The sequence below is a fragment of the Haliotis rufescens genome, unplaced genomic scaffold (genome assembly GCF_023055435.1).
Source record: "Haliotis rufescens isolate VD_foot unplaced genomic scaffold, xgHalRufe1.0.p SCAF_8, whole genome shotgun sequence".
NCBI classification, from domain to species: Eukaryota; Metazoa; Mollusca; class Gastropoda; order Lepetellida; family Haliotidae; genus Haliotis; species Haliotis rufescens.
This window is the reverse complement of record NW_025964372.1, coordinates 16,367,625-16,395,420: the sequence shown is the minus strand read 5'-3', so window position 1 is coordinate 16,395,420 and position 27,796 is coordinate 16,367,625. Positions and strand designations below refer to the sequence as shown.

General features: G+C 40.4%; 1 protein-coding gene across 2 annotated transcripts; it reads right to left on the bottom strand.

The window, feature by feature from the left end:
- Window positions 1-27,796, bottom strand: LOC124144804 (lysosomal thioesterase PPT2-A-like). 2 transcript variants are annotated; one of them, XM_046514374.2, is made up of 10 exons: window positions 27,708-27,796; window positions 13,106-13,849; window positions 12,059-12,212; window positions 11,401-11,493; window positions 9,759-9,813; window positions 9,228-9,280; window positions 8,111-8,194; window positions 7,468-7,552; window positions 6,952-7,006; window positions 1-5,192 (listed from the first exon to the last, which is right to left on the bottom strand). In XM_046514374.2, exons 2-10 carry the CDS (start codon window positions 13,265-13,267, stop codon window positions 5,049-5,051), a joined length of 885 nt encoding a protein of 294 aa, XP_046370330.2. In that variant the 5' UTR covers window positions 13,268-13,849; window positions 27,708-27,796; the 3' UTR covers window positions 1-5,048. The 2 variants fall into 2 exon arrangements, with proteins under 2 accessions (XP_046370330.2, XP_046370331.2); XM_046514375.2 differs by lacking the exon at window positions 27,708-27,796 and adding an exon at window positions 16,683-17,003.

The following is a 27,796-nucleotide window of genomic DNA, read 5'->3' as shown; positions in this document are numbered from 1 at the left end:
TGATAGGAAAAACGTAATCTTCCTGTTAGGTGTCAGGGTGACAGTAGGCTTTACTTGAACGCCACATGCACAGATACTGGAAACAGTCACATTCAAAAAAATGGAAACAGTTGCATAGAAATTGGGAAAATAATCCCGTCTTTCAAAATGTAATAAAACATGAACAAGTCACATCTCAAGGGAAATTACTGGTTTAGGTCATGTAAAATAACAATTCTTTGTCATAAATTATTGTGCAAAAAAGTGGAGAAAACGAGTAATTATGTAAATGTGTATTTACATATACCAACAACAGTACAGACATAATTTGTAACAAAAATATATATTGATGGCTTCACACTGATCTTCCTGAGGCAAGTTAACTGAGTTAACTGACTATAAAAGTCCCTTGCCGAACTAGGTTGGAATTATGGAGCTACATTTTGGCTTGAAAAATGAGTCTATGCATAGTCCAATCAAAATTGCGTAATGAAATCGACATCTGGTTCGTAAACTGTTGTGTAGATTTCCGTCAATTGCAGGATTTGCAAAGCATGTGGTCCGACAACTTAGGCCAAAAGATGTTTTCCATTTTTTTCATGTGTTTAATCAAGGTGCTCACGTGAATTGATGCACTTTGTGAAGTAAGACCCGTTTTATATACAATATAGATCTTGACTATCAATAAGATTGTCTTCACTGGGCAACGACATTTTATTTGAAGCAAATGCAAATGATATGAGAGGTGGGATCTTATTGGTCAATAGGAGGGATATAGAAGGGACAAAAGTCCTAATAGCCACTGGCCACACTACGATCGAGCCCAGGAATTCCATCCTAGTTCAGCAAGGGTGGAAACTGGACTTTTACATCCAGTCAGTTAACTCTCTTGCCTCGGAAAAATGCATACGGATAAACCTAATCTAATTGCTTTTATACCAATTTTAGCAATATTCCTGCAAACTCACCAGGGCTTCACTCATTGCACCTTAGAGGAGAATTAAACCTGTGACAAGTGAACCCTTTAACCACTAGGCTACCCCATTGCCCCAAATAAGGAGAGGAAGGAAAGAGTAATGTGATCAAGTATGGACCCTACTTCCCATTGGCTGATAGCCAGAGCAAGGCCGTAGTTAACACTTTCTGACAGGGAGGGCAAATATCTGTACAAGAGTCACTTGTCCCCAACTTAATTAAATAAAACTGTTTCTATAAAAAATCCAGGGGGGCAACTTCCCCCCTGCCCCCCGGCTGGCTACGGCACTGCAGAGCAGGGGTCCATGTTGGGATACGAGGTACATCTGATCCTCATGGTACAAGCTGAGGGACTTATTTGGACCCTGAATCCCATAACAACGATATAAGACTAGCCTAGCACGTCATGTTCTGCTTGTCCTTGACTAGTGAGGAAAAAATATGTTCATAATTCCATTTTATGTTGCAACAGCAATACATCTTGTCAGGCCAGAGAAATGCATTTAGAGTTACCTCCCTTGCAATGTACAAAAGGTGAAAATGAAGGCCAACACACAGTAAAGAAAACGTGGGAAACCAAAATTTACAATTGAGCATGAAACACATTAAATTCCATAACAGATAAAGGTAAGCTTTCATCTGGGACTCCATGTTACTGTGTCAGGTTTCAAATTTGTGGTAGAAATGTTCAAACCGTTTGTCCTAAACTATCATCCCCAGGTTCCTTTTTAAAGTAGGGTTGATGATAGTTTACACAAAATCGTCTTGAGAGTTGTTTTTCTTATTTGTTGTTTATCGACAAACAATAGCGCAATCTACCATAAATATGAAATATGCCTCAGATCAGAGTAACAAGTCACAGAACCTGTGAATATGCAGAAACACATGGTGTATATCTTAAAAAAACAGAGAAGACAATATTGCACACTTCCAGGAACTGTGTTCTCTTGTGCCCAACCTTTGTACATCACTTGGATTGCAGAACCACACACTGTAGAGGGAGCCATGAAGATATTTTCATTCAGGCTAAAAAAATATTAGTCTTGGTTCTCAGGCAATGCCTGCATCATCATAAAGTCTGTTGCAGGTTTTGTTTTAATTTCCATTTTTAAAAAAATAAAAAACCCTAATACTTAAATCCAATGCAATCCAATATAGCACACAGTTACTTCCCTTTACATGCACACTGCTTTGCTGCACATCTCATGTTATGGTCATGGCGGCAATAGGAGGTTGTATGCTTCTTTTGGTAGGCAGGCTCTTTCCCAGATTGATGGTACACACCTGTTTATTTGTTCAATGTGCTTCAGTGTGGGGCTTGACTGAAGCCCGAAACTCTCAGGAGCCAAACTGACGAAAGCGGCCACCCATCCAAGGACTCTCCGCGACCGACATTGCTTAACTTGATTTGTGACCTGTTTGCTGTGCACAGGACCACGTACCACCGGTGAATAGTACCACACCTTAACATGAAAACTGTATGTCACCCCAGACAACAGAGCTGGACATAGCATATCTTTACACTGCATCACAGGTTTATCAGTAACTCTTTGTAATACACTCCTATCAGTCAACCAATGCTACATATAAAAATAAATAGAACAAAAAACTGTTCAAAGATGAACTCCCTTGTAGAGACATGTTACTGAGCACAAGATAAATTGCACGTCTGGAAGGATATGACATGAGGTCATTCGCTGTTGATACACAGTTATACAATGTGCAGTTGATTATAATGCAAGGAATTTGAAGTATTCATACAGAAAGACGTAACATGTTATGGAAGCTCAGTCATCTCATTCACCATCTTTTCTAATTGTAATCGTAACACCTCGGACAATGGTTCTTAAAAAAATACTTACCCTGTACAGCAAAATACAAATAGAAAGTATCAATATCCATGATTGATAAAGTCTTTGAATAATAGGTCCACTACATGATCGACGACATGATCCATGGGGTATCATGACATGCTACAGATGCTGATGTGCACCCAGTGTACTCGTGTACTAATTGTCACAGGTATGTACAGGTGATGTGAAAAGACTACAGGATAAATATTGATGACAAAGGGAGGTAATTATCACAGTGTCCACCTTTACCAGTCAGTGTTGACAACAATAAAAAATAATACATTTCCAATAATATCAAAATTATATGACTAGGATTGCATATTCTGTTTGACATTATAACAAAGTTTATGTTGGTCTCATACATTGTTTCCATGAACACAAGAAACATAGCTGATATAACCTTGATATATACCAGAAACATAGCTGATATAACCTTGATATATACCAGAAACATAGCTGATATAGCCTACATATATACCAGAAACATTGCTGATATAACCTAGATATATACCAGAAACATAACTGATATAACCTACATATATACCAGAAACATTGCTGATATAACCTAGATATTACCAGAAACATTGCTGATATAACATAGATATATACCAGAAACATAGCTGACATAACCTAGATATATACCAGAAACATTGCTGATATAACCTAGATATATACCAGAAACATAGCTGACATAACCTAGATATATACCAGAAACATTGCTGATATAAACTAGATATATACCAGAAACATAGCTGATATAACCTACATATATACCAGAAACATACCTGATATAACCTAGATATATACGGTACCAGAAACATAGCTGACAGAACCTAGATATATACCAGAAACAGCTGATATAACCTAGATATATACCAGAAACATAACCAAGATATATACCAGAAACATTGCTGATATAACATGTTGAAATACGGCATCCATATCCAGCTGGTGTAAATTTGGTAGATATTTTCTGCTCATCAAAACACTCCTTGGTCCGAGAAACAAATCTGCATATTGTCTCACTCAGCTAACACAAGTAATCTCTCTTTGATTGCATAGTATTCACATCAGATTACCCTCTGTTTGGAAGACACATGAGACTGCAGTATGTCTGAGCTGGAATGAAGATGACACCCTCTCTACAGGGGAACCCTCTTAGACAGGATCCTGTTAATTCAGAATCTCTGCCTTCTGGATGGTAGTTGTTGGAAACATGTATAAGTCACAAACACTGTGTATCAAAGAATACAGAAATGCATTTTGAGCTGTGCAGCTAATTCCTGGAATAACAGAGCTTCACTGTATCTGGGAAACATTCCTTAAATGTTGATTAACATCCACGATAATTAAGCAAGAAAACTTCACATCCAATCATTGAACAAACATCATTGGAATAATTCACCAATATATCAATAATTGTGCATGTTATATATCAATGTAGAGTTTTCTTTTTGAAACAGTTCTCCACACTGATGTAAAGCATGCAATATTATTGATTTTAGTATTTGATCTCAAGTCAGTGATTGCTACAGATAGGATTAAAACAACTCTTATATTCTCTATTAAAAGTAAAACAAAAAATCAACATCTAGACAGAGTAAATCTCACTAAAAATGCAAAAGTAGGGTTCCTATGTACATTGATAAATAATGTCGATAAAATATCATGATTAAAACCAACTTACTACAACCAGGTCTAAAAGCAAGATTTCAAGGCAAAAGTAAAACACAGAAGAAACATTGTCTCTAACTTCAGAAAACAAATCAAGATTAGTCACACTTAAATCTTCTTAAAACAGGATATGTGTTGGGATCTTCAAATGCGTTTCACTATTTGATTACAAAATTATTTTTGATTAAGTGCAAAAGCTCACCACAACAGTGTACAAGCACTTCAATTCAACTCTTGAAATTCAGCTGTAGTTTTGATTACTATCAACTAAAGTCCTTTAAGAAATGTTTCATTTTGCATACATTTAAAAATCCTTATCTATTAGCAATAACAAAATCACAGAACAACCTAAAACAATCATACTTCAGTAAAATAAATACATTTCATAAACTGAACACCTCTTGAAAATCATTGTTAACCACGTCCCCTTTTGGCTGCAATCTAAACTGACACAAAGTCAACAGGGCCATTAATTACCAAACTCTGTCAACATTAGGAATGGGTCCATGCTCTGCTTGAAGACATCCACACGCAATGTGAACACGGCAGTTAATCCCCACACACTGTCTATGTGAGGAACGGTTCCACACTCTTCTTGTATACATCCATATCGGAGTGCCAGTGGATGTGTTGAACCCCGCTGTAGGTGAAGGTCGTAATTGCCTTCCGCTCGTACAGGGTGCGTAGCCCGAAGCTGTCCTCTTTGTACCACTGGAAATAGGAATAATTTGTATAAGAATTCAGGGTGAGTGAGTGAGTTGGGTTTAATGATGCTTTGCACATCATTCCACTTATATCACGGTGTGACAGCTTGATGTGGGAGGAAAGGACGAAGTGATGCAGGTTTCGGGCATTTACCACTTTGATCACCCCAAGTAAGGCTGGGACAATTCTATATGTACTACCCAGGTCCCTGAACCCCTATTACCCGACCCTATCGGGGTACCCACTGCAGGTCTCAAGATGGGTACAAAATGTTCAGTATATATATAATGATCCGATCGTGGATACACTGAAGTTAACTGAAGCTTTGTCTTTACTCAAACATATAAAAATCAGTAAGGATAAGAATTTATGGATGAACACTTCTTTATTACAATAAGGAAGTGTTCATCCATAAATTCTTATCCTTACTTAGTACTCCAACTTCTAAATGCCTATCAAAGAAGATATAAAAATCAGAAGGAAAAAATCCAATCTCATTAAAATCAGATCTTAGTTTTCGCTACCGCTAAACAAAGATCTGAGGACATCCCATTACGGGTCACGTCAGAACGACCTTTCGCGAATTTTGACCGACCAATGAAATTACTGACAAGAAATCGACATTAGCCAATCAGAAGGCAGCTTTCTCGAGCTTTACGACACTAGTTTCAACCCACGACCACGCTTCGAAACATATTTTGACATATTCTCGATTAAAAAAATTAAAACGGATAGGAAGAACATTCAGGTATGGCTAATAGATGGCCTAGATTGTATGGATGTAATCATAAAACCCGTAACTGTCGTTCTGAATACCCCGTGTTTAATATTTCGTGGTTGCATGATTAGAAAACACATTCCGACTGTCACTTTAATGATCTGGTAAGCGACGCTCTGATTGGTGGGATGAAAGGTCGTTCTGACGTGACCCTTAATGGGATGTCCTCAGATCTTTGTTAAGCAAAGCGAGAACTAAGATCTGATTTTAATGATATTGGAAAAAATCGGAAGAAATTTGCGCATAGTCAGAAAGAAATAGTCCTGTGGGTACCCGGGACCTACTCAGGACCCACCCGACCCGAGAACCTGAATTACCCGCCCCAGCCCTAACCCCAAGCTTCAATTTTAGCTTCATGTCAGTTTAATGTAGGGGAAAGCCTGAAGTTAGGTAGGTCTTAAAAGTTTCCAACTTTTGTGAAACCCACAAGCAGGGGTATACTGCTTACAAACCTGGAAACTAGTGAAGGCAACCTGGGATCTTAACCCATAATCATGGGTTTCTGTCATGTCTAAGGGCTCCGCAGAGCAAATAACAAGACCTAAGAGGTGAGGTGAAATTGGGTTTAACGTCATCTTCATGATTATTGCACGTGTGTGTGTGTGCGTGCGCGCTTGTACTAGTCGGGACTTATGTCGATTTTATAGTGCGAGCCCACTGAGATACCATGGCCCAGTTTAACATAAATACCCCACTCAGACACAATGTACTGACTCCGAGCTGACAAGTCCTTCTTTTAGCCCCTTAATGCCGAGCGCCAGACAGAGTAACAAAAACTACCATCTTTAAAAGTCTTTTGGTATGACGCAGCCAGGTATCGAACCCCGGACCTTCCGCTCTACGGGCGGACGCAGTACCACTAGACCATGGAGATGGTCACAACACCTAAGATGAATGGACACAACCCTGGTATTGTCATGAGGTGTCATTACATCTTAAGGTGTGATAATGTCCTTGTCACAGAGTGTAAATGGGCTTGAGACATACCCTTTGCTCTTGCATTGGGAGAACCACTTCGCTGCCATTGTACATCCCAAAATGACTGAAAAAAATCCAAAACATTTTTTACAAATGGCAAGAAATGGAAGGTAATAATGCATTATTATAAAATGCAAAGATTTCCACCATATTCATTGGCCGAGAAGAAGACATGTCATTGACAGAAAGACACACACCAAGTCAGGTCTGACAATTTACAGTATTGACTGAGTTACTAAAAATAGAATGGGAATTACCCGGGCAGTAGTATTTCTCAAACCTAAGCCAATCAGGTATCTTGGTTTGTTTGGACTTTTGTCTCTTCCTTGTATAATAAAACAAGGAAAGAGGTTATCTGTTTTATGGACCCGAAAAAGCAACATTGACCTTGTATGACTACAAGACTGTTATTGTTTAAATACTATAATAGATGTTCTAGTTTTTAAGGCACATTTGGGACATATTCACAATAACAATACAGTTCAACAGAGGATAATCATATGATATTGATGGTAGATACAGTACCTAGATTGCCAAGGAGTGATAACACCATCATCTGGACCCCCAACAAGCACCATCTTCTTCAGGCGAGAGAAGTTCTCCTTGAAAGCTGTAGATAGTATTCAATTAACAATGACTTAAGTTCTACCAAAATTGGCACCAACTTCAAATTTCTTTCTAATCATGCTTGTATCAAGTCTCAGCTACAACCTGAAAGATATTTAACTATATTACCAGTTAAAGCATAGAGAAGAGAAATCGAAAATTCAGAATTTTAGTGCATAATTTTCAAGGACATTAGATAGCAGGTCTTAAGATATTAGATGAATGGGTGAGTGACTGAGTTGTGTTTAACGCTGTTTTTAACAGTATTCCAGTTATATCACGGCGTGTCAGCTTAATGTGGGAGGAAAGCCCGAAGTGATGCAGGTCAAAGATGTTTACCACTTTGGTGAAACCCACCAACCTGGGTATGGTGCTGACAAACCTAGAAACATAATCGAGGCGAACCGGGATTCAAACCCACAATCATAGGTTTCTGGCGTGCGCAAGGGACGCTCGCTCACTCACTGTTACTACACTCAGAGAAAATACAAATGATTTATCTATTAAATATTCACATAATCACTAATAGATGTGATATACCTGTCCCAACATATAGTCTTACTTTGACTTTGTCTGTTGTGGGTGTCATTGTTGAGGATGGCCAGATATGTGGAGAACTTGCGGTAATTGTCTTGATGATGTGGATCTAGAAATAAACAGCTGCATGTCACAGAGCTGTCACATTTGATGAACATTACTGCTTTGAGGCTTTGTACAAGCTATTTTCCTTTTCAAAGGTCACTTATCAGTGCCAACATTTATCCACAACAAATTCATTACAGCGGTCAAACCTAAAGTGAGAATCACTAATACTGATAGTATCCAGGATGTCCCTAAATCTTTAACTTTTACCCATTAGGCTGTAACGAGGACCCTTGACTTTCATACTTAATTCAGAACACTTCCTTACATAGACCATGTAGAAAGGATCACTAATGTCTATTGTTTTGAATACCCCCTGAATGTGGAATGTGTCTCCATTGCTATTCATAAGAGGTGATGTAATTGTGACCCCTTGGGGATTACGGGTAAGAATTGGCCCCCCAACCTCATTCGTGACCAATTCGCGTTATTCCGGGACAAGCCGAATAGCGACTCGTGCCCCTCTCGTGGCCATTTTTGCGACTGGGTTCCATCTTAGCGCAAACGGGCATTCCTAAAACAATTGTCAACTCGTTGCGCAATGGTTCACACATTTTCCCCATATATTATATATATTTCAGATGCAATTTAAAGCACATCGGGACATGTGGAATTATACAGTATGATTGAACACATTTAACTGTGTCTTTGGTATATTTTTAGATGCAAGATGTAAGATATGTAAAATCAAAAATTATTTCTGAGGGATTCTTTGACGAAGAACTTGAAATCATACGCGCATTCTGATTGGTTTGTCGTATTTTCGCACATAGCATTCATCGATAGGGGGAACAAGTCTTCTTGCAGGTTACGGAAAGGGGCGAGTGGTGACGAATGCCCCCAACCTACTCTGGTGATAAAAGGCAACTTAATGGATTTGGTGGTATGGTGATTCAGTTGATGGCGTGTCAATGTGTCCTGACAGTATTGGTCGGTGCTCTAAACATCAATCCCGAGAAAGTCTATTAACAGGCCACCATCTTATAGCTGGAATATTGCGGTGTTCAACAAGAAACATACAGACAATGAATACTCACCATACCAATAATTTGCAACAGACCACCTCTGCCCATTGTCAGTGTAGAAATATCTGCAAGAGAAATGCTAGTTGAATGTCAACACCCAACCAGTTTGATAGAGATATTCCCAATGTGGGACATGAATGTGTGTGATTGGCTGCTCAGAGATGGTGTTCTAAAAATAGTATCCCATGTTACCATGCAACTGGAGCATCTTAATCTTCATTTAAAGTTAACAAACGTAAGTACACAATTCAAGTACACCAGTGGCTGTGCTCTTGTTATGAAATAGTAGGAAATAGCCCAGTGTCCCTCTCCAATGTTGAGTAGTATAACAATCTTACATATCAGAATTCTAAAATATCTGAATATTTTGAAGAGTGCAAAGCTTTCATTATGCATGTTAATAATTATTCATGCTAAATTAAATTCCAAGAAACTTTCTTCACATGCGCAACTTTTTAAAAAATCTATTGAACTACTCCAATATCAGATATATCCTTAGAGTGATCATTTCACAGCATGGAAACTTAACTCTCCGTCACCCACCTGTAAATGTTTGACTTGACATAGTTTGGGAATAGATACTTGAGGTAAGCAGTATCTGAAACAACAAGAGCATGGTCAACTTGAGTGAGTGAGTGAGTGAGTGAGTGAGTAGGGTTTGACACTGCTTGTAACAGTATTTGAGCAATATAACAGGCGGGGACACTTAGTGAGTGATTGAGTGAGTGAGTGAGTGAGTGAGTGAGTGAGTGAGTGAGTGAGTGGGGTTTGACACTGCTTGTAACAGTATTTAAGTGATGTAACAGTAGGGGGTGCTAAGTGAATATGTGAGTGAGTGAGTGAGTGAGTGAGTGAGTGAGTGAGTAGGGTTTGACACTGCTTGTAACAGTATTCGAGCAAGATAACAGGAGGGGACACCAAGTGAATGTGTGTGTGAGTTGGAGTGAGTGAGTGAGTGAGTGAGTGAGTGAGTGAGTGAGTGAGTGAGTGAGTGAGTGAGTAGGGTTCGACACTGCTTGTAACAGTATTCGAGCGAGATAACAGGAGGGGACACCAAGTGAATGTGTGTGTGAGTTGGAGTGAGTGAGTGAGTGAGTGAGTAGGGTTCGACACTGCTTGTAACAAACAGTATTCAAGTGAGCGAGTGCGTGAGTGAGTGCGTGAGTGAGTGAGTGAGTGAGTGAGTGAGTGAGTGAGTGAGTGAGTGAGTGAGTGAGTGAGTGAGTGAGTGAGTGAGTGAGTGAGTGAGTGAGTGAGTAGGCTTAGACACTACTTGTATTTGTTACACTATTCAAGAGATATCACAGGAGGAGACATGTGTGTGGGTGTTCTCTGCTGCTGTAGCTTTTTTACAGTGTTGGGACACTCATCCTCATTTATCCTGGGTATTCATTATTAGGATAAATACCCTCAACCAATTCATTAACAAGCAAATGCCGTAACTACTAAGGTACCCCACAAGCCTCATAAACTTGAAACAGCAAATGGAAGTATTAGACAGAACTGTGCAGTATTTTATCCTCATCACGATGACATGTAAATAACTTTGTTTGTTTGTTTGTTTGTTTGTTTGTTGTTTAAGGCCGCACTCAGCAATATTCCAGCTATATGACCATGATGACGGCGGTCTGTAAAGAATCAAGTCTGGACCAGACAATCCAGTGATTGATGATACGATAGGATACGTTGACATGCATCAACCAAGTCAGTGAGCCTGACCACCCGATCCGTTGGTCGCCTCTAACAACAAGCATAGTCGTCTTTTACGGCAAGCATGGGTTACTGAAGACCGTCTCTACCCCGGATCTTCATGGGTGTGTAAATAACTGAGTCTGGGCCAGACAAACTAGTCACTAAAAGCAAGATCCATGCCTCTGTTTTCAGGATCCATAGGATAATGAGTGAGTGAGTTGCTTTGAACAGTATTTCTGTTATATCACGGTGTGTCAGCTCAATGTGGGAGAAAAGCCCCGAGATATGCAGGTCTTGAATGTTTACCACTTTGGTTAAACCCACAAGCACAGGTATGGTGCTGACAAACCTAGAAACATAATCAGGGCAAACAGAGGTTAAAAAACTAGGATCATAGATTTCTGACATGCTGTAGGGACACGACTCTTCACAGCAACATTTTGATCGATAAAACAACTTTGTCCTCAGGTGTCCTTCAGCTGTGTATTCTCACCTCCATACTGGCCGGCCAGGGGGCAGCTGAGACCGATGAAGGTGTCCACATTGTGTTGCAGCAGGGACATCAGCCCACGACACACCAAGCCACCTGCAACATCAGCAACACCAGCAACATCAACATCAGCAAAATCGGCAACATCAGCACTTCACATCACATAGAGTCTTAGAAAATCACTTTGTTGAAGACTAGTGGAAATATTATTTCACTTTTGTAGCTTTGTCAAGCTTGACCAAGACAAAAATGTTTGCTATGTTTACATGTTCCATCATTTTTAATCAGTTCCAATTTATAACAAAACTGAAACATAGAGAACTGGTTCAGAATCACAGCACTCAAATGCTGCTTGTCAATGAGAACTACCATCATAGGATTATTACTTGCCCTTAGCAGAATTAAGTAGTCTCAGGTCAACAGACTAGCGTGAATTTCAAAGGCTACATTTGTTTAATTAGGAGAAAACTTACTGCGTTTTCAATGTAGAGCTAGGCTACCTGTAGATTTAACCATGTGAAATTGAATTTAAAACCGAACAGTACCAGCAACACATATCACCACACCTAAAAGCAGCTGATATTACATCGTACCAGTAGCTCATATCATCCCATTATATCAATGACACAACAGCTTTATCACATGGTGTGCCCTCACTCACCCTGCGAGAAGCAGACAAGATGGATGCCATCAGGGTTGTCGGCCATGATCTGAGTGAAGATGATTTGAATCTTCTCCACCTGGTTCCACATCGGTTCCAGACTGTACGCGTCCACAAACGCATTGATCTGTGTAGTGTTGGTGCCCGGGTGATCCTGAAATATAGATGTGACCGTGGTAACCAGAAATGTACAAGGTGAAGGTGAAATGGGGTTTAACATCATGTGCATCCAATGAGTGAGTGAGTGAGTGAGTGACTGAGTGACTGAGTGACTGAGTGAGTGAGCGTGTGTCTCTTTATATCTCTGTGTGTCTGTGTCTGTGTGTTCTACCACTGAGATATCATGTCTCAGTTTAACATGAATACCCCATGCAGAGGCGACCAAGTCCTTGTTTTAGCCCCTTAATGCCGGGCGCCAGGCAGGATTACAACAAGTACCACCTTTAACATCTTATGGTATGACGCGGATCGAACCCTGGACCTTCAGCTCTCTTGACGGACACTCTACCACTAGACAACGGAGGTGGCACTGAGTACTACCAATAAGTACTCTGTTCAATACAAGCTGCTCCCAGGGACATTCTGTTTCTCTCAATGTACATATGTATTTTATATGTCTCAAACAAATGTCAAAATGAGGTAAGTCAAGTGTATGGTGACTGAGATTGGAAAAACAATCCAGAGCATGATACATCTAGAAACATATAGAGAGAATGTCACCCTCGTGTCTTTTGATATCAAATACATCAGCACGATACCAAAAAAGTCTAAAACTCTGAGACCTGGCGAGGGTGAGATTCTATTCATCATCCAGAATCATTCTTCCAACCTTTTAAGTTTTGTGAACAGTAATAAGTATTGTCTTGACTCTCAAAAGTACAGCTATCCATGTTCAGTGGCAAAAAATAGTGATGTCATTTGATTGTGACATCATGTTAACTGATGATGTCACAATGGTCTGCAATGGTCTGCAAAGCATTGTGATGCAATTTCAGTATGGTAATATCTACCCAAATATTCCTATAATTGTTTTTGGTTATTACTTACGATTTTGATCTGCTGTGCAAACTTGTCAAATTCAGACGGGCCAGCCAGAATACCATGCATGAAGACGACATGTTTGTAGCCTGAAGCCATCGTCAACACACTCACCAACACTACCCACTTCATCATGGAAACGGTTTGCATAATATTAGACAGTCCTTTCATCAACTAGAACCAGGTTCTTTGATGTCAAATTCAAAAGGTAAAAATTTTGTTGACAAATTGTCAATGAAAGATCAAAACGTTTCAAACCCTTGTATAATTTACAATTTATGAGATCTCTCAGACTCATAAAACTGTACAACAGAGTTAAGCTTAAATATCAACAAGCTGCTTGGGTTATGTACACTTTTACACTGTTAAACATCCTTGTTTATATTTGGTAACAGGTTCCTGATACCAATGACTAGAAAACAATGACTAGAAATACTTCCTCAAAGATAACAAAAATAAAAAATTGCTTCCTCATCCAGATGTTTTTGTTTTATGTCTACTTATAAAAAAAATAGCTGGTTGTGCTTTCATCACTAGAAGCAAGAGAATGGCAGTGACTTCATCCTGGAGTGACAAGCTTCCCTGAGAAGTGGAAGTGAAGGCAGTGAGTGATACAAGGCAGGCGAAACAAGGCACAAATGGTAACAAGGCTCTGTCTGCAATGTCACAATATCACACAGTCGGTTTTCACGGTTGAAATATGTTCTCAGGTTTTGTTGTGGGGTTTCTCTTCGAAGCTTTTCACTTGTCACTCTGAAAGAAAGATAAATAACAGTTACATTAATAGTCATATTTATACTGCAAGCAGGATTATAAATCATGATGACGTCACGCTATTGTTCGTTTCGGTTGATTCTGAACCACGATGTCATTGGCCATTCTGAACCTGCAGTTTAACAAGTTTGTTTGTTTTTTAATGTCGCACTCAGCAATATTCCAGCGATATGACGACGGTCTGTAAATATTCGACCTAACAATCCAGTGATTGACATCATGAGCATCGTTCCAGGCAATTGGGATACAATGACATGCATCAACTAAGTCAGCGAGCATGACCACCTGATACCGTTAGTCGCCTCTTACGACAAGCATGGGTCGTGAAGACCTATTCTAACCCATATCTTCACGGGTATTTAAAATTATGATGTCGCACTATTTTTCTCGCAGTTGACTCTGAGCCAGGAAGTCACTCGCCATTCTGAACCTGCATTTTACAAGTAAAACTGACACAACTATAGATCATTGTGCAAAATTATAGAAAAATAATGTTTCAACATGCTTCAAGTCGGAGAAATCACTTGGGACTCACTGATTCTGCTCCCTGAAAAAACAGATTCTCATGATTTCTCCGCCACAAAAATTCCTTGTGACAAAACCACAACTGAGCCTTTCAACCCTATGTCACGCTCCATGTTTTAACATTGGAGATGTTTCAACATTCGTACAAACATTTCCACGCACAAACATTTCCACATACAAACATTTCCACGTACAAACATTTTCAAATATCATGAAAACAAGGGATGAATGTGTGAAAACACACCTGTGATAAGAGTATGAACAGAGATTAATTATGAGCGAGTGAGTGAGCTTTTAGCAATATTCCAGCAATATCACGGTGGGGGACACCAGAAATGGGCTTCACACAATGTACCCATGTCAGGAATCGAACCCGAGTCTTCGGCGTGACGAGCGAACGCTTTAACCACTAGGCTACCCGACCGCCCCAGATTAATTATGAATGATGCTTGCATCACACAGGAGTTGCATTACAACATTCTTTCAACCATAGTCACTGCATTTAAACCTCGTAACACCAGGTAACACTGTATAAACACACAGGTTACACTGTATAAATGCACAGATTACACTGTATGAATGCACAGGTTACGCTGTAAAAACGCACAGGTTACGCTGTATAAATGCACAGGTTACACTGTATAAACACACAGGCTATACTGTATAAACACACAGGTTACACTGTATGAATGCACAGGTTATGCTGTATAAATGCACAGGTTACACTGTATAAACACACAGGCTACACTGTATAAACACACAGGTTACACTGTATAAATGCACAGATTACACTGTATGAATGCACAGGTTACGCTGTATAAATGCACAGGTTACGCTGTATAAATGCACAGGTTACACTGTATAAACACACAGGCTATACTGTATAAACACACAGGTTACACTGTATAAATGCACAGGTTACACTGTATAAATGCACAGGTTACACTGTATAAATGCACAGGTTACACTGTATAAACACACAGGCTATACTGTATAAACACACAGGTAACAATGTATGAATGCACAGGTAACAATGTATGAATGCACAGGTTACACTGTATGAATGCACAGGTTACATTGTATAAACACACAGGTTACACTGTTTGAATGCACAGATGACACTATGAATGCACAGGTAACACTGTATAAACACACAGTGTTTGTATGAATGCACAGATTACACTGTATGAATGCACAGGTTACAATGTATGAATCCACAGGTTACACTGTATTTAAAAAAAACACAGGTTACACTGTATAATCACACAGATTACACTGTATGAATGCACAGGTTACAATGTATGAATCCACAGGTTACACTGTATAACCACACAGATTACACTGTATGAATGCACAGGTTACACTGTATAACCACACAGATTACACTGTATGAATGCACAGGTTACAATGTATGAATCCACAGGTTACACTGTATTTAAAAAAAACCACAGGTTACACTGTATAACCACACAGGTGACACTGTATGAATGCACAGGTTACACTGTATAACCACACAGATTACACTGTATGAATGCACAGATGACACTGTATGAAAGCACAGATGACACTGTATGAAAGCACAGATGACACTGTATGAAAGCACAGATTACACTGTATGAAAGCACAGGTTACATTGTATGAAAGCACAGATGACATTGTATGAAAGCACAGATGACACTGCATGAAAGCACAGGTTACACTGTATGAAAGCACAGATAACACTGTATGAAAGCACAGGTTACACTGTATGAAAGCACAGATGACACTGTATGAAAGCACAGATGACACTGTATGAAAGCACTGATTTACACTGTATGAAAGCACATGTTACACTGTATGAAAGCACAGATTACACTTTTGAAAGCACAGATGACACTGTATGAAAGCACAGGTTACACTGTATGAATGCACAGGTTACACTGTATGAAAGCACAGATTACACTGTATGAAAGCACAGATGACACTGTATGAAAGCACAGGTTACACTATATGAAAGCACAGATGACACTGTATGAAAGCACAGATGACACTGTATGAAAGCACAGATGACACTGTATGAAAGCACAGGTTACACAGGTTAAGCTGTATGAACACACAGCTCCCCGTATTTAATTCTTTGAAAAGATCAAATCATTTTTTTTAAAACTAAATTCCTTCTATCATGATTACCAAAGGGTTAAATACTCCGACTGCAGACCAGCCAACATCCCTAAACATGTTCAATGAAGAGGATGCAAGTAAAAACAAAGATGCAAAATTGACAAATCTCTTCCCTCATCCTCCCTACCTGATGTGCTGCAGGTGACTGTCTACTGCTATCTGTGTATTGACACTGTATCACACGTGTGACTATGTGATACGGTTATCACACTGCACACTCTGGTCCACATAAATAGGGAAAGCCATGATAACACTCACCAGCATCTGTCATCATAATGCTGTATTCTCAATGTTAAACAAATTGCTTGACAACTGAGCATGAGAACGGTGAAATTAGAACAGTGTATGACATACTTCAGCAACGTGGCATCAGGTGTTTCATAACAGGCTCAAGTAGAATAATAAATAAAGAGCCTGTAGAATACATTACTTTGTCTGTGTAACAATTTGTGAATTGGGATTGTTTTTAAGTTCCTATTTTCATGATTTCAGTGTTATTTTAATGAAGTTCATGTAACAAGGTAAAATTAAGCATAAAAGCCTTTTTTGCTTGATTGGTCCTGTTATCAGTGAAATAGGTGTCATTGCAAAGTTCAAACATTGAACAGCAGGATTGATGAACACAGATTGTCTGTGTGTGTCACCTGGTCACAGTTGGATTAATTGAGCATATCTGGTACAACAGGTGTGCTATACATGCTATATGCATTATGTGTTATACAACACATGTGTATTGGATTATTGACTGTGGTAATAGTAATGGTAATCATAAAAGTGAGGTTCATGATAATGGTATCATTAGGTGTGGCAGACAATGAGAGTGTGGGAGCTAGAGAGGTAGGAATGTGAAGTGAAGGGATGCAGAGATTGTTGGGTGGGTGTACATGGTGTAGGGGGTGTAGGGTATGAGATTGTAGACCACAGGGGCAGGAGATTGTAGAGTGTGGAGACAGAAGTTTGTAGGGTGTAGGGGCAGGAGATTGTAGAGCGTAGGTCAGCAGGAGATTGTAGAGTGTAGGTCAGCAGGAGATTGTAGATTGGGTGTAGGGGCAGGAGATTGTAGAGTGTGGGTCAGCAGGAGATTGTAGATTGGGTGTAGGGGCAGGAGATTGTAGGACAGTTGTAGGGGCAGGAGATTGTAGGACAGATGTAGGGGCAGGAGATTGAAGGGTGGGTGTAGGAGCAGGAGATAGTGAAGCGCAGGCGTCAGCAGGAGATTGTAGGACGGATGTAGGGGCAGGAGATTGTAGGGTGTAGGTCAGTAGGAGATTGTAGGACGGATGCAGGGGCAGGAGATTGTAGGGTGGGTGTAGGGGCAGGAGATTGTAGAGTGTAGGGGCAGGAGATTGTAGGGTGGGTGTAGGGGCAGGAGATTGTAGGACGGATGTAGGAGCAGGAGATTGTAGGACGGATGTAGGGGCAGGAGATTGTAGGGTGGGTGTAGGGGCAGGAGATTGTAGGACGGATGTAGGAGCAGGAGATTGTAGGGTGTAGGTCAGCAGGAGATTGTAGGACAGATGTAGGGGCAGGAGATTGTAGGACGGATGTAGTGGCAGGAGATTGTAGGGTGGGTGTAGGGGCAGGAGATTGTAGGGTGGGTGTAGGGGCAGGAGATTGTAGGGTGGGTGTAGGGGCAGGAGATTGTAGGGTGGGTGTAGGGGCAGGACATTGTAGATTTGGTGTAGGGGCAGGAGATTGTAGGACGGATGTAGGGGCAGGAGATTGTAGGACGGATGTAGGGGCAGGAGATTGTAGGGTGGATGTAGGGGCAGGAGATTATAGGACGGATGTAGGGGCAGGAGATTGTAGGACGGATGTAGGGGCAGGAGATTATAGGACGGATGTAGGGGCAGGAGATTGTAGGACGGATGTAGGGGCAGGAGATTGTAGGGTGGGTGTAGGGGCAGGAGATTGTAGGGTGGATGTAGGGGCAGGAGATTATAGGACGGATGTAGGGGCAGGAGATTGTAGGACGGATGTAGGGGCAGGAGATTGTAGGACGGATGTAGGGGCAGGAGATTATAGGACGGATGTAGGGGCAGGAGATTGTAGGACGGATGTAGGGGCAGGAGATTGTAGGACGGATGTAGGGGCAGGAGATTATAGGACGGATGTAGGGGCAGGAGATTGTAGGACGGATGTAGGGGCAGGAGATTGTAGGGTGGGTGTAGGGGCAGGAGATTGTAGGGTGGATGTAGGGGCAGGAGATTATAGGACGGATGTAGGGGCAGGAGATTGTAGGACGGATGTAGGGGCAGGAGATTGTAGGACGGATGTAGGGGCAGGAGATTATAGGACGGATGTAGGGGCAGGAGATTGTAGGACGGATGTAGGGGCAGGAGATTGTAGGACGGATGTAGGGGCAGGAGACTGTAGGGCGGATGTAGGGGCAGGAGATTGTAGGGCGGGTGTAGGGGCAGGAGATTGTAGGACGGATGTAGGGGCAGGAGATTGTAGGACGGATGTAGGGGCAGGAGATTGTAGGACGGATGTAGGGGCAGGAGATTGTAGGGCGGGTGTAGGGGCAGGAGATTGTAGGGCGGATGTAGGGGCAGGAGATTGTAGGGCGGATGTAGGGGCAGGAGACTGTAGGGCGGATGTAGGGGCAGGAGATTGTAGGGCGGATGTAGGGGCAGGAGATTGTAGGGTGGGTGTAGGGGCAGGAGATTGTAGGACGGATGTAGGGGCAGGAGATTGTAGGACGGATGTAGGGGCAGGAGATTGTAGGGCGGGTGTAGGGGCAGGAGATTGTAGAGCGTAGGGGCAGGAGATTGTAGGGCGGATGTAGGGGCAGGAGATTGTAGGGTGGGTGTAGGGGCAGGAGATTGTAGGGCGGGTGTAGGGGCAGGAGATTGTAGGGCGGATGTAGGGGCAGGAGATTGTAGGGTGGGTGTAGGGGCAGGAGATTGTAGGACGGATGTAGGGGCAGGAGATTGTAGGACGGATGTAGGGGCAGGAGATTGTAGGGCGGGTGTAGGGGCAGGAGATTGTAGGGCGGATGTAGGGGCAGGAGATTGTAGGGCGGATGTAGGGGCAGGAGATTGTAGGACGGATGTAGGGGCAGGAGATTGTAGGACGGATGTAGGGGCAGGAGATTGTAGGACGGATGTAGGGGCAGGAGATTGTAGGGCGGGTGTAGGGGCAGGAGATTGTAGGGCGGATGTAGGGGCAGGAGATTGTAGGGCGGATGTAGGGGCAGGAGATTGTAGGACGGATGTAGGGGCAGGAGATTGTAGGGCGGATGTAGGGGCAGGAGATTGTAGGGCGGATGTAGGGGCAGGAGATTGTAGGACGGATGTAGGGGCAGGAGATTGTAGGGCGGGTGTAGGGGCAGGAGATTGTAGGGTGGGTGTAGGGGCAGGAGATTGTAGGACGGATGTAGGGGCAGGAGATTGCCAGGTTGGTGTAGGGGCAGGAGATTGTAGGGTGGGTGTAGGGGCAGGAGATTGCCAGGTTGGTGTAGGGGCAGGAGATTGTAGAGCGTAGGAGCAGGAGACTGTAGAGTGTAGGGGCAGGAGATTGTAGAGCGTAGGGACAGGAGATTGTAGAGCGTAGGGGCAGGAGATTGTGTAGAGCGTATAGACTGGAGATTGTAGGGTGGTGTGTAGAGAATCACATGTGGTTACAAGGCTGGATGTAGGAGGGTCAAAGCGCAAGAAATGTATAGGAATGTAGGTGTAGAGATGTAGAATGTTGCAAATGTGAATAGCTGAAGAGATGTAGTGAGTGTTGGTTTAGGGATCCGGACATGTGGAAAAATGAGAAAGAGCATGCATTGTGTTGGACTGTCATCGTACAAATTATCATTAACATATTCAATATAATGAAAACAAAAACACCCGGTAGTCACATAGCGTACCATATATAGCCGTAGATGAGCTGATCTCATAGTTAAGCCAAAGTATTACTTTGATCCTTGAAATCTGCGTCAAAATGGTATGTTCAGTACATAAGGCATACCACCATCTTAAATACATCTTCACGGCATGATCAACAGAATATCAACACATCAATATTAAATTATGCATGTTAATCCTGTTGTTACACTATCTGGTAATTATGAAAAGTGTTTCTTTTATATCAAGAACTATGTTTGTAATCTGTTTTATTAATTTTATTCAATATTTCATTCAACAATGTTTACAGAGTACATTAATTTCGGCGAAATTGTGTCACTCTAATACCTACAACTTCCGTTTCCCCATCCATAGTGTCTGCTTTACCACATACTGTGACAGGGCCAACTCACATTATTCACAGCAACCACGATCATATTGCCACTATTGACGCCTTTAAACAAACCTTAGTTGACAGAGAATGGATAGATACATAGCTCTAGATAACGTTTTGAGCAATTGAGTTTTTACTCTAAGGTTTCTATTCTAATTGGGTTAATATATTTTTCATTGGGTAGCCAATATTTTTTCACTCATCTATTCATCACTCTATTGGTTTTTTTCCCAAATTTAATGAACATTTTAAGATTTTAAAAAATGAAATAATGTTTTAGATGTATAACTGTGACTCTGCTTGACTCGGAAAGTAAATTAGCTCGTAACTGTGTTTTGGAAATTAGCTTCTTTGTACTCAGGCTGAAATTGCTTCATTTGGTATTTACTCATGATTTTTTTCATATATTTGAGTTTTTCATCTAATGCATGCATTTCTGTACACAAGGTAATCGAAAGTAATTGGGTTTTGAATATTTCTAGGGGGGGTATTTTACTCTGCTCATCTGTAGCTCTGTACATATAACACAACTGCCATACTTTGACTCATTAAAAGTCATTTTTGTTGTAGTTTGGTTATTAGATGTCAACATATTGTTATTGCGATGGAAATGGCTATATTACACGAAACCTCAACGATGACTTGTCAAATTGTTTCTTACGTAAAAAGTATTCGACAATATACCCTAGTTTTGGTTATGATTTTGAATATATATTGTAAAATCTGCAATTAAAATAATGTGATATCAAAATATATTATTCCTGCTTACTCAAAATATTGTTAAAGACAATGTACACCTGTGATGTTCTGATGTAGAATAGGTATTCTGAGCAACCCATGCTTGCCGTAAAAAGGAACAACGTTTGTCGTAAGAGGCAACTAATGGGTTCGGGTGGTCAGGCTCGCCGACTTGGTTGGTGCATGTCATCGTATCCCAATTGTGTGGATCGATGCTCGTGATGTCAATCACTTGATTGTCTGGTCCAGACTTGATTATTTACAGACCGCCATCATATAGCTGGAATATTGCTGAGTGCGGCGTTAAAGAACAAACAAACAAACAAACATGAGTTTATGGCCCTTACCAGCACTGTGGGGGATAACTGTGATTACACTGGTCTCCAGTGTTGGATGACCAGTGTAAATGTGATGTGCCCCCACTGTTTCACTGTGTAGCCAAACCAGGGCTAACCATGATACCCCACTTTCCCAGGAGTCAGTAGCAGATAACAGGCAAACTATGAAAATAGTCACCAAAAGGACAGCTTTAACATTAGGCAAATTGCCTAAGGTGAGATAGGTGCTGGATATTTTCCTTGAAAAACATTGAATTTCACTGGCCCCAATAGTTTCAGCTGTCTGACGCCTGCAGTCATCCTGCTGTTGTTCTGGTAGATATATCCCTGCTGGCTATGTGGCCTACTGCAGCCCCAGGCCGCTAACACCTCCATTGTGTCAGCATGGATCTAGCCCAAGTAGTATACAGCAGTATACATGGCATTCAATGGTATAAAGGAGGTCTTTGAGATTTGCCCCTATAGTATTGTAATCTAGAAACCCCCCCACCCCACACACACCCATAACATTCCATTGTGTTAGCACAAGGGCTGTTACGACCCACCTGCGTATTCGGTGAAACGAACTGTACCCTTTCATCAATTGAATTCGTTATTCATGGTCACTAGAATCAAATATTTACAAGTAAAGGGGTCTTTGAGGTTTGCTCTTATATTTGAATCTAGAAACCCTCTGAATCTTTTACATTCTACATAAGGCCTAACAAAAAAAATCTTGCAGTTCCAATTACCCGACTCTATAAAATGATTCCCACCATTATGTTTTTTTACTAACAATTAACTTGATTGACATGATTGACATTTGCTCAAATCGTCTTGATCATGAGTTTCTCAATTACAACAGAACTTGTATAACTACATTTATCATCTGTGTCAATGAACAATTTTGATAGCTCCATGCAGCAAGACGAGGATTCAGTTATGCCTAATGATTATACTATGTGCAGTGCATGGAGTTTACAAACTTCCGACATGCGTGCACTGTTCTGTTTTACTTGCAAACATCATGTCAAAGTTCTTTTTCACCTTGGCATAGCCAAAACACAATCGTTCCACCGAACGTAGTGAGTGAAAACAATTATGACACTTGTGTTGGAATTAATAATAGTGATGGTAGACACGAATCCAAGCCAATGGATGCAAATGTAGACACAGAGAAACTGTCAACCCCAGCAACAGTCAAAAGTCGCCATTGGTTCTTGTGAAAATAAAATAAAAAAAGAAACAGCTAGCGAAGTATGCATGGCTAAAGTTTGATTGAAAGATTAATATTCTTATTTTACTTGTATTGCTCTCAAAATCTGCATATGCGAGCAACAATCAGAGGTAGTGAGAATTGTAGAGAGAATTTTATTGACATACGCACTTTCGCAGCACCTATGTCATACTCCCCAGGGAGCTGAAAATGCAGTTTGGTATGCCCACTCATCCACATGTTAATACTGTCATGAATCTTGATCTGTTGATTCATTGTTTGTTTGTTGCTTTACAGTACACTCAGCCTTGTTCAACCTATATGATCATGATGATAGCATCTTGTAATTATTCCAATCTGGACCACACAATACAGTGATATTACAAGAAGCAACCCATGCTGTCGGGGTACAGTGACACAAAGTCAACACGCCTGACCATTTAATCCACTAAATCGCCAGACAGCGTTAGAAATTGGCACTAGTCCTGTCATGCTTGCCAAACTGCCCAATGGTTAAGTATCATAACGACTCATAGAAATTTGCCCTTTTTTAAGGGTTTTGCTAAGTGTTATCATGGTTATCATTGTAAGGACTACTGCACTAGAACTGTTGTTTCTACCGCTACACCAGCATGGGTTGCTGAAGACCTGTTCTAACTCGGAATACCTATGTGGTCATGATGTTTGAGCTTCCACTAAGAGGTCTTTCGCAATTAGCAGTCTATTATCATGATTGTTATCACGCCCATTATCTGAGTCTACAGGTTTATAACAATACTAATAAATGATCAGGAACTACTGTTATCGCTTCAATACTCATCATGCTCATGCAGTGGATATAAACTACAAGGCAAAGAGGATTGCTATTCCACCAGATTTATCTCTGTCAATAGGATTATCAGCCAGCGTTGGCAAACACTATCGAACTAACACTTATCATGCTTATGAAAGCTTCCGCTTAAAAAGCAAACCATGCCATGAACAACAATGAGGTTCAAAGGTCAGCACATGAACCGCATGATCAGAATGCAGATCTAACTACCCGGTAATAAAATTTACATTTTCCAAGAAATAGTTTTGAAACTAGAAAATTAAAATCTTAAACAAGTGTGGTCAGAAGATGACAAATGCCACTGGCCCCTGCAATAGCAAAAGGCACCATTTCAGTCCCTGGTTAATACACGAACCAAGCATGGATAAAAAAGCTTTCACAGTTTTTAAGTTATGCTCCAGAAAACGAAATACGGACAGACAGACAAGACGATGACTATATCCCCCTGCATTAAATCCCGGGGGTACACAAATAATTAAGTGATAATTACAACTATCTGTGAATTCCCGTCAGCTAAAACTATCAGCTTCATTAGTTTGCAGTTTCACCAGGTTGACTCCTTCCACATGTTCCAGTGTTCCCGTTTACCGTTAACTACCAGTCATGTGACTGCCAGTCCCTGTGGAACGGCAAAGAAAGTACCTTATAAATCTTTGTTTTTGAACAAAACATTGGCTATATTCATACAAGTATATGTTTCGAATGAAGTCAGCTTGTCTGTTACCATCAGGGTTTCCGCTTGTCTATTTTTAGTGCAAGCAAATCACATTTTGCTTTGCTTCGAGGTTAACTATACATTTGTAGCAACTTTGGCTTGAAATATTAACCAAAAAAAGGAAAATAAGGTGACTGAACTTTATGTAAATGACATGTCGATTTAACAAAGTTACTTCAGAGATGATGTCATTGCATTGAACATGATGTTAAAAGAATTAAAACCAGGTAATTTTCATAATTTTTTTAAATTTGCTAAAAGATGGGACTGACAAAAATTAGGGGGGACTGGTTCATGTTTAGATATGCCAGTCCTGGTGGACTGGTAGTTTCAAAAGTAAACGGGAACACTGTGTTCAGTAGGGACTTCTCAAGGCTCTGCGCGAGAACCATCCTGTTCAGCCCCATGTCAACCTAAATGGCTATAAATATTTCCCATTCAAGTTATCATATGGTTATAGTTTTACAAAGGTCACTGGTATTTTACTAATTACTTCACCAATAAAGAGGAAAAAGCTTTTTAACTTAGTTTTACATTACTATTATTTGAAAGAAGGACCTAAAAAAACATTGTGGACTTGTAAATTGAAGTTGTTTCAGTTTGTATGCCACAGGTACATATACTGTTTTAGTTGAAAATTCTTGATAAATCTGTGTTCTAGGACATGGAAGTGTGTATGAACTATCCAGTGTTCTTTCCAGATGTGTGAAAGTATTATTGATTTCAACTGTTATTGTCAGTGTGACCATGTTGACTCCCTGCTACTGTAACCAGTCATTACACAGATTGATTGATTACCATGATATTACGCTGCAGCATGCCTCACTGGCTTTGCCACACCAGTAATGATTTACTGAAAGATTTAGAGAGTACCGGTACTAATACACAGAGAATACCTGCAGCTGGTACACAGTATTCAATACTGCAGATGAAGCTGTAGTTCCTTAGTCTTAACCACTTATATCAGAGCTCCAGATAGGCTTTTGGTGTTGTTGGTATTTTACCCATGCATTTTAAAATCATTGGGTATCAGTAATTCTATCTGGGTATTCAAATTTCTGTTACCCACTAGTTTTTACACATGTGGGTATTTAAGTTAAATATTTAAAAACACTATTCATCTAGTCCCTGCAAACTGGTGCCGTGTGGGTTCTAGAGCTTTATAGGACTCAAAAATACCACGATACTTCCACAAGAAAGTGTGATGGCAAATGATCATAATGTAACTGTCATAGTGGAGTTTGGCAAGGTTGACGGAATGCCCGTTTATAATTTCAAAATAAGTTGCTGATTTGCTAATCGAATACGCAGGGTTACTTCACAATATTTTGATGATACGGACAAGTTTTATTTTTGGAGCGTATCTGTAATGTTCGTTGCGTATTTGATTCGCTTGGATTTTATTTTACTGTGTATTTCTGCATTTCTGATGCATATTTTATTTTTATGATACGCAGCTTATCTGGAGCTCTGTTATATTACATCCCACTTCTTTATACATGGCCAACTTTGGAATTATCGTTTTGTTTGTTGTTTAACACTGCCCTCAGCAATATTATGGCTATGTGATGGCAGACCAGAGTCTGGACCAGACAATCCAGTGATTGACATCACAAACATCAATCTATGTGGGGGTGAAATAGGATTAAAAGTCACGCTTAGGAGCTCTGGCAAAAACTATTTAGATACATGTATAAAAACAATCTGATACACTGAAGTTGACTGTTCCATTAAACAACATATCACGTGATTAACCACGGGTCCGGAAAGTCCAGAAACTGAGCTTCCTGTCCCAGCCCTTGTAAGTGCGTGTGTGGCTGCTTGTACTATTCCAGACTAGTGCCAGTTTTATATTGCAAGCCCACTGAGATACCAAGCCGCACTTAAACATGGATACACCACTTAGACACAGTATGCTGGCTCTGAGCTGACCAGTCCTCGTTTTATCCCATTAATAATGAGCGCTAGGCATGGAAATAAAGAGTACCAGCTTTTAACATATTGTGGTGTGAGTCAACTGGGAATCAAACCCTTGACCTACCGATCTCTGGGAAAATGCCCTATCCACGAAACACAGTGACGATCTTAATCATGTTAATAAAATACAACATATTGTGTCTGAAATGCATACAAATTGAGAATGGACACAAAAACGTATGACTGGGGATGCAAAAAGGTATGTCTGTTTGAACCAAGCACCAGGCAGGGAAACAACAATTACCATCTTTTGTTATAACGCAGCCGGGTTTCGGACCACCAACGTTTGGCCCCTGGGCGACCACTCTATCCACACACTACACCACAGACAGGCAGTCTAACACAACTGGGATAGAATGACTTGCATCAACCAAGGCACCAGATCATGTTAATCGCCACTAACGACAAGCATGGTTTGCTGAAGTCTAATTATAACCCGGATCTTCACTGGCATCAAGTCTTATAGTTAATATTGTAAATTAATATTATATCTATACTCAATCTATACAGAGTACAGCATGTTAACATTTATATATACTGGCTACATGGTGATTGTTTATCACTAGAATCTATTTTATTAGATATAATTTTTTAAACATTCAAAAATAAAAGTTTATCATAGTGCTATGATTTTTTATGAAAAAATAGTGAAACTAACAGGGAATCTGTATAATAAAATAGTAGAAACAATTTCAGGTGTTAATTGATTGTTGATGTCTATTTTGATTTAATGTCCATGTCATGTTAAATCAACCTTGAATAATATGGACACTTGACCCATTTGTGAAGTATCCTGGTTTCCCCGACAGTGATGTCAGGTCACATCCACTCGAACGACTGTTTCTCAATGTAATATTATGATTCTATATCTACCTATGTGTTACAATAAGTCCCTCCACGAGTCTATCCACAACAAGGTTAATAATCTGCATCAGGTTGTCCGAAGCAACACATGTCTTGGCCTAAACAACTCTGCGTTTTTATTAGCAAATTATCAACATGTTGACAGCTTCCCAAGTTGTTTTTTCATTTCAAGTTTCATGACGAGTCTTACAAAATCTACAAAACATGAACGCAAAGTATCATAACATTAATCATCCTCATAAAATGCATTCATTTCACCTTACCTGTTACTTGTCTGTGTCTAGACATTTTCAAAATAATTTCAGTTTTGTGTCATGTTTGGACATTTTCGGTCTCACGCAGAATAGTGTGA